General features: G+C 36.1%; 1 protein-coding gene across 1 annotated transcript in view; it reads right to left on the reverse strand.

Moving 5' to 3' along the window:
* prpf31 (PRP31 pre-mRNA processing factor 31 homolog (yeast)) overlaps positions 1-8,507 on the reverse strand; it is an 11,467-nt gene extending 2,960 nt beyond the window's left edge. The window contains exons 1-11 of the mRNA XM_034875497.1: positions 8,322-8,507; positions 7,052-7,267; positions 6,896-6,956; positions 4,927-5,010; positions 4,720-4,817; positions 4,010-4,116; positions 3,727-3,896; positions 3,439-3,596; positions 3,247-3,336; positions 2,755-2,882; positions 2,516-2,588 (exon numbers count right to left, since the gene is read on the reverse strand). Coding sequence (XP_034731388.1) covers positions 2,516-2,588; positions 2,755-2,882; positions 3,247-3,336; positions 3,439-3,596; positions 3,727-3,896; positions 4,010-4,116; positions 4,720-4,817; positions 4,927-5,010; positions 6,896-6,956; positions 7,052-7,267 — 1,185 coding nt within the window. The 5' untranslated portion in view covers positions 8,322-8,507. The remainder of the gene's footprint in view (positions 1-2,515; positions 2,589-2,754; positions 2,883-3,246; positions 3,337-3,438; positions 3,597-3,726; positions 3,897-4,009; positions 4,117-4,719; positions 4,818-4,926; positions 5,011-6,895; positions 6,957-7,051; positions 7,268-8,321) is intronic.
* Between the last annotated feature and the right edge of the window lie 32 nt (positions 8,508-8,539).

Genomic DNA, 8,539 nt, shown 5'->3' on the forward strand with positions numbered 1-8,539 from the left:
AGTCATAGTATAGTATGTCACAAAAAGTCATGTCAAATTTGTATTTTTAAAAGTCATAGTATAGTATGCTAAAAAAGGTACAGTATAGTAGGTCATAAAAATGTCAAGATAAGTCATAATATAGTTTGTGCGAAAAGGTCCAAGTATATATGGGAAAAAAAGTCATAATATGATATAATGAAGTCATAATATAGTATGTCCAAAAAAAGTCATATTACAGTATGTCAGAAAAAAGTCATAGTGTATAAGGCTATGTCGTAATAATAGGTCTAAAAATAGTCATAGTTTAGTATGTTGCAATAAAGTCATAACATGATATGTCGGAAAATTGCCATAGTATAGTATGGTGAAAAAGTCATTACAGTATATTGGGGGGGAAAAATTACAGTATGTTAAAAAAGGCACAGTAGTATGTCAAAAATGTCAAGTCTGTAGTTTTTGAAAAAGTCTTAGTATAGTATGACAAAAAGAAAGTCATGTTATGTCATCAAATGTTGAAAAAGTCACATTACAGTATGTTGAAAAGTCAGTATAGTATGTAAAAAAAAGTCATAGTATGTTGAAAAAAGTCTAGAGTGGGTATGTATATGTCATCTAGTCTAGTATAATAGGTAAAAAAAAAGGTCATAGTTTAGTATGTCGCAATAAAGTCATAATATAGGATGTCGGAAAAATGCCATAGTATAGTATGGTGAAAAAAGTCATTACAGTATATCGAAAAAAAGAAATTATAGTATGTTTAAATGAAAGGCCCAGTATAGTATGTTGTAAAAAAGTCATAGTGTATCACGCTACGTCGTAAAAATGTCATGAAAAAGTCATAATATAATAGGTCCAAAAAAAGGTCATAGTTTAGTATGTCGCAATAAAGTCATAATATAATATGTCGGAAAATTGCCATAGTGTAGTATGGTGAAAAAGTCATTACAGTATATCAATAAAAAAAAAATTATAATATGTCATAGTATGTTTAAAAAAAAAGGCACAGTATAGTATGTCAAAAATGACAAGAAATGTCTGTAGTATTTTGAAAAAAGTCATAGTATAGTATGTCGAAAAACAAAAAATAAAGTCATATGTAAAAATGTCATGAGAAAGTCACAGTATGTTGTAAAAAGTATTGAAAAAGCGACAGTAGTATGGCGAAAAAATGCATAGCACAGTATGTCAAATGTTTTTTTAAAGTCTGTTGAAAAAAGTCAAAGTACAGCCAAAAAAAGTAAAAATAGTCATAGTATGTCATAAAAATGTCGAAAAAGTCATAACAGTATGTTGAAAAGTCAGTATAGTAGGTCAAAAAAAGTCATAGTATGTTGAAAAAAAGTTAAAAAGTCTAGACCAAAATAAGTCACAGTATAGTATGTCTCGAAAGTCAAAAAAGTCATGTCGAAAATTTAAGAAAATAGTCATAGTGAAGTATGCTGAAAAAAGGCACAATATAGTAAAGTAAAAATGTCAAGGTAAGTCATAGTATAGTACGTGGAAAAAAAGTCATATTAAAATATGTCGGAATAAAAGTCATAGTATGTCACACAGTCGGAGGGCTATGTTGTAAAAATATCATGAAAAAGTCATAGTATAATAGGTCAAAAAAAAAAAATCATAGTATAATAGGTCCCAAAAAAAAAAAATCATGGTGTAATAGGTCCAAAAAAAAAAAAAAGTCATAGTATAATAGGTCCCAAATAAAAAAAAATCATGGTGTAATAGGTACAAAAAAAAAAGTCATAGTATAGTACGTTGCAATAAAGTCATAATATAGCATGTCGTAAAAAGAGTCATTACAGCATATCGGGGGGGGGGGGGGATTACAGTACGTCAGAAAAAGTCGAGAAAAAAAGGTTATAGTATGTAAAAATAAAAAGCCACAGTATAGCATGTCATAAAAATGCGAAGATGAGTGATAATATAGTATGTGGCTAAAGGTCATAGTATAGTATGTTGAAGAAAAGTCATTGAATACCATGTCCAAAAAAGTAATAGTATATAAAGTTATGTCGTAAAAATCTCACAAAAAGTCATAGGTCCAAAAAAGTCATAGTATGTTTTAAAAAAAAGTCGCAAAAAAGTCATATATGGTATGTCGTAAAAAGACAAAACCAGAGACCAACTGATAAAGGACTTTTAAGGCTGATACGCATATTTGACTTAAAAATCGTTTTTTATTTTTTAAATATTCATTTATCAGAATTATAGATCATAACTGATTCTGATGAATGAAGATTTAAAAGTTCTTTTTTTATGAAAGCAGATACTGATAGATCGGGAAATGCCTAATATCGGTCGGTCTTATACAACAAGCTATGTCAAAATTGTTATTGTATGTTGTAAAAGAATTGTGGGAAAAAATAGAATATAGCATTACATCAAAAAATCTTGTAGGTCGTAAAAGTCAACCAAAAAAAGTCATGATTCATAAAAGTCACATGAAAGACACAAATGGAAGTAAAACAAAGAGGGATCATAGTTAAAGAGATGAGAGAAAGAGGAGGCCTGATGGACAATATCTACTTACCTCTGCAAAGGTCATCCTGTTAGCATGTTTCCTGATCTCAGTCAGTCCCAGACGCTCCTTCATCTTTCGATACCTTCATAAAGACAAGAGCATACGAGGTTACACACGCGCACACGCACACACGCACACGCACACACGCGGACGCTTTGTTCTGCTGTTGCAGAATGTTTTAGTTGAAATAAAACACTACACAGATCTCCATATTGCACTTTTCTTTAAATGCGTGGCCTGTAGAGTACCTCCTTCCTCCTCTCTTCTTCCTCTGTCCATCCAGTGGGGCTGGCAGCGGTTTTACCTGCTTCACTGGCGGAGGTTCCTGCCACTTATCAAACTTCCTTTCAATTTCTTCTTTCAGATCGTAGCCAACCTGCAAATAAAATACCAAAAAAAAGGTGAACACAAGAGTTACAAATTAACTAGATGTTTTCTTTAATATTGCTACATGCAAAAACTAAATGTTGACTTATTTGTAAAACACTTCTTTTAACTATTGAAAGTGTATGGGTGTTATTTAAACTAAAAAGCAATGGTTGAGGCTGTGACCTTTCATGTTGTGTTCGACTACATTGTATTGTAAGGCGTTTGTAAAAATATTGGTCCTCCATGTAAGTACATGTAGACTTCAAGAAAACATAGGAATTCAGCCCTTTTGTACCAGTTTTATTTTGTTACACCACCCAGTTAATCTTGAATTCTGCATTAATGTGTATGTGCTCCATATGAACAGTCACCTTGCCGGCTGAACTCTCATGGAAACTGTCCACTCGGGAAGCCAGAGTGCACTTTGCAGACACGAGACGAGCTGCCTTCCTCCTGAGGTCCTAAAGACACAACATGGAAGACAAGTGTTAGCTACAAGGTCCCCTTGCTGAGTTAAATACACAAAAACCCTTCAATATGTTTATGTTGATGTATTTACTGACCGGTGGTAGTGACTGCACAACATCACAGTGGTAGATGTAGCCGGTGTGGGGCAGCAGGGAGGTACTGCTGAAGCCGGACAGGGTTCTTCTCTGAGCTCCCAGCAGCATGAGATTACAGGCGGGCATCTTGGAGAGGTTAGTGAGGCCGCCAGCAATACCTGCAGCCAGAGGGGGGGGGGGAAGAAAGCAAACAATTGTAGATTGGGTGACATGGACAATATGATGTAATGTAATGTGAATGCCTCTAAAAAAATTTTAATCTAAAACTAATCTTTTTGCATCTCTTACCCATGATCTTGGCTGCTGTTGATGCGCCAACGATGATAGACAGATTTGGGGCAATGAATGACATTCGGGACTCTACATATTCATATATCCTGTGTTTAGACTGGTTCAGCTCCAGAGCCATGTCACATGACTCCTCCAGTTGCTTCAGTTCATCCTCACTTAGCAGTGTCCTGAAGCCGTTAAAATACACAAATTCAACTTAATGATTAGCATTTAAACTGTGACTGTCCTATGGACAGGATAGGTCAAACCGCTAAAACCAGATGTCTGTTGCCTGACTCACCCCTGTGTGGTCGAGGCTGTGACACTGACAACCATAATAGTGGCATTGGTGAGGATTTGCTGCAGAGTTTCATTGGTCTTGCACTTCTCGAGATTGTTCCCCAATTCCTAAGGAAACACAAATGGTGAATAAAGGATGCTTAAATTGCGACAAAAAAACGCCTTTTTAAAATTTTTGACAGGACAGCCAAAGACATGAAAGGGGAGAGAACCACATGCAGCAAAGGGCTGCAGGTCAGGGTCTAACATGGGCTCGCCGCATCGAGGAGAACCTCTACATCTGGCCACCCAATAATGCCTTTTATTATTTTCTTAAAAACATGATAATTTCCAAGGGTGTAGCAATTCTGAGCTTTCATTTTATTTTTATTTTATAAGTATTACCTATAACATTAACCCATTAGGTCAGTCAGTGTAATTTCTACAACATGAGGGATAACACAAACTCTTTAGTTTTCGAAAATCATAAGTCTTTCCCTTCCCTTTTGTGTATATAACGTGTGAAAATAACTTATTGAAAACAACCGAGAATTCATTATTGGCCTTCTGCAGATGTGTAACCATACATTAATCAATAACTTAAAATTGTCTTCTGTCCAACAAAAAAAAAAAAAAAAATAGTCAGTGGTGCAGCAAAAGCAACTCTGGACACCTCACTATCATTCTGAAATGTGTTCTTTGTATAGAAGCAGAATAAACATTTCATCTCACCTTGACTGTGCGGACATAATCTAGAGAATCTGGCACCAGAGACTCGAGCTCTGGGAACCTCTTGGAGTACTTGTCCCGAGTAAACTTGTGAATGATATCTGAAACCCAGGCAGGTAATCACATCTTTGTTAGACAGAGCAGAGAAACATAAACCTTTCACATGTTGAGTTTTAGTTTTTTTAAACCAAGCAGTAACAGCCAACTCACTGAGCTCATTGTCAATCTCCACTGTGAGGTTGTTGGCTGCAACGATCAGTCTGTATTCTGGGTCAGACTCAACTGGCCCCGAGACTAAAAGGAAACAAAAACCAACATAATCAGTCCAATTTTAAATCAGATTCTTGGTTAAAAATCCACTGAAATAAAATGCTGTGAGGAACTTTTTAAAACATAAACCATATGGTCATACGAAACACACACAAAATTTGAATATCGTGCAAAAGTTCATTTCTCTCAGTATTAAAACGCCAAATTCAAAAATCTCAGAAAATTTGAATATTACATGAAACCTTAAAAAAAAGGATATTAAATACAGAAATGTCAGCACTTTAAAAAATATAATCATGCATGTGTACTCAGTACTTACAGTGGGGCTCGAAAGTTTGGGCACCCCAATTAAATATTTGTATTAATGTGCATAAAGAAGCCAAAAAAAAAAAAAGAAAAAAAGAAAAAAGAAAAGGAAAAATCTCCCAAAAAAGGTATCAAGTGACAAATTAGACATTTGTATAATATGTCACAAAACATTTAGATTTTATTACCATCTTTTACGCTACAAAAGTTTGGGCACCCTGCAGAGTTAAGACCTTGTGCTGCCCCCTTTGGCGAGTATCACAGCTTTGAAACACTTCTCGTAGCCAGCCAAGGGTCTTTCAATTCTTGTTTGAGGTATCTTCGCCCATTCTTCCTTACAAAAGTCTTCCAGTTCTTTGGAGATTTCTGGTCTGTCTGTCACACACTGCTCTTTCATGGTTTATCCATAGATTTTCAATTATGTTGAGGTCAGGAGATAATCCACTGTGGATTTGGAGGTGTATTTAGGATCAGTATCCATTTGTAGAAGCTATCCTCTCTTTAACTTTTTCACAGATCAGGCATCAAGTTAGCGTCCAAAATTTGCTAAAATCTTATTGAATCCATTTTTCCTTCTACTCGTGAAATCTTCCCTGTGCCACTGGCCGCAATACAACCCCAAAGCATGATAGATCCCCAGAGGCGCTTTCCAAAGGGGGCGGTGCATGCTATAAACTCTGCAGGGTGCACAAACTTTTGCAGACGTCATTTTTTAGTTTTCGGTTATTTTGAAAGTGGAATTTCAAAATAATTGGAATTTTTTCCATCTTTTCTTGGCTTCTTTATGCAGATTAATAAAAATTTTTTACCAGGGGTGCCCAAACATTTGAGCCCCACTGCAGTTTGTGCCCCTTTTTGCATGAAATACTGCCTCAATGCAGCGTGGCATGGGTGCCATCAGCCTGTGGCACTGCTGTGGTGTTATGGAAGACCAGCATGCTATTGTAGCAGCCTTGAGCTTGTTTTGTTCTCATGTCTCATCTTTCTCTTGGCAATGCCTCATAGATTCTCTATTGGGTTTAGTTCAGGTGAGTTTGCTGACCAATCAAGCACGGTAATCCCACGGTCATTGAATCAGGTTTTGGTACTTTTGGCAGTGTGGGCAGGTGCCAGGTCCTGCTGGAAAATGAAGTCAAAATCTCTGTAAAGCTTGTCTGCTGAAGGAAGAGCAAAATATTCGTAAATGTCCTGGTAGACTGCTGCACTGACTATGGACTTAATAAAGCACAGTGGACCACCACCAGCAGATGACATGGCTACCTAAATCAACAGACTGGAAACTTCATATTGGGCATTTTGCAGGTGTTATGGATAAATTAGCTGATTAGAGTGGGACACTTTGAGCCTAAAACATTGGAACCTTTTGCCAATATTCAAATTTTCTGAGATTTTGAATTTGGGGTTTTCATAAGATGTAGGCCGAATTCATAACAAGTAAAAGGCTTGAAATATCTCACTTTGCATGTAATGAGTATTTGTATATATATGTTCCCCTTTTAAGTTGAATTTCTAAAAAAAAAAAAAAGAACTTTTGCACGATATTCAAATTATCCGAGTTTCACCTGTACATTCACAGGAAAACATGCGACTTGGTCACACTCACCCTCTGAGTTCCTGCGCTGTTTTCCACTATACTTTGAAATTTTCTCCATAATCTCAGAAAACTGCAGAGAAAAATTAAGATTATGTTAGAAAGACCAGAACAGATGTATTACTATTAATATCCTTTTCTATAACACGCTTATATGATACAACTCACCTGTTTGCTATTGCGGAGCTTGGCAATGGACGCAACACTCTCAGCTTTACTGTAGTCTACCTCCATCTCCTCTTGGATGTCTTCCAGCCCTGCATCTGTCCTTCCCTGTGTTGCTTCTCCATCACTATCCCTCTCCTCTTCCTCTGGATACAACCCGTCCTCCCCCTCATCACCGGCCTCCTCCAAATCTGCCAGAAGCTCGTCCGCCAGAGACATCTGCAATCAGCAGCAAAGTTTAAGGACATTAGAGATAACTGGCTTAATAAAAAAACGCTACTCAGATCAGTTTCCAAAATTAATCCCAAGGACCACCAGGGGTCTTGAGAGTTACTGATTGCACAACAGTTTAAATCTTTCTAATATAATATCTACCACTGACTGCATGGCGTCTAACATCTCAGAATTTTCCTCTCTTACTATTATAGCAGATTAAAATGAACATTTTACTATTCACATTACTTATCTGTTGTAGGATAAATTAAATCCATATTCTTAAAAGAAGCCAAGCAGATTCATCAATAAATCTGAGGAATAACCAGATGGTTAGAGAAAATATGAAAAAATAATGACTAAATACTTAGTTGCTGACCGCTCTAATTTCTGCTTTATTCTTGTAAAATACTGAATACTCTAATGAATCAATCTTAAAAACGACTTTGTTAAAATAATTTTAATGTTGTACTGCACACAATCAATGCCATAACCTTAAAACGTTGATTAGTTTTAAGTTGGTTACAAGCCCAAACTATTGGGAATCAGTGTTTGACTAAGAGTTTCTTCACAAGTGCTAGTTTTTTTTCATTATAATTTGGACGATTCATAAAACAAGCAATTCAAGATACCGCGTTGTGCTCTTACTATTTATGAACAGGCAAATACGGATCACTAATGTGAATAATTAGTTAGTTATAGTCTATGACAAAATCCTCAAAGGGGATTCACCAAATCATGTGGGAGTTGTTTATAGAAGTAGCTGGAGTTAAAACTAATAATTTTAGGGCATAACGGCTCTGATCAGGCTCAATCAGAATCAATCATTATCATAATAAATTAATACAACTGAATAAATAATAAGGCAGACCAAAACTGATTATGTAAGGTTAGCTATTTGAGAAAGACGTTTGTACACACTCCGATTCAAATTCAGTAGTTGTATCGTGAATGTAGCGCAGGGTTTATGCTAGCTAGCTAGCGTTAACAAACGTTTGCTGGACGCAGCCGGTCGCAGCCCGTTATGTTACTACAGCTTTAATAAATATCTAAAACTTACCTCTAACCTTCAAACGTTGGTAGACTAATGAAACAAAACAAATATGCCTTATAAAGGCTTCAACACATGTACGTCTAAGGCAAACGATACGATGATTTCATCGTCAGCCTGCGATGTACTGCTAAATTGTTTGACGCGGACTAAATACGTAGCAACCTTCGAACTGATTTCTGGGAAATTAAGTCAATGCGCCATGCATGATTCTATCTTTAACTGTC

The sequence above is a fragment of the Etheostoma cragini genome, chromosome 6, assembly GCF_013103735.1.
Source record: "Etheostoma cragini isolate CJK2018 chromosome 6, CSU_Ecrag_1.0, whole genome shotgun sequence".
NCBI lineage: Eukaryota > Metazoa > Chordata > Actinopteri > Perciformes > Percidae > Etheostoma > Etheostoma cragini.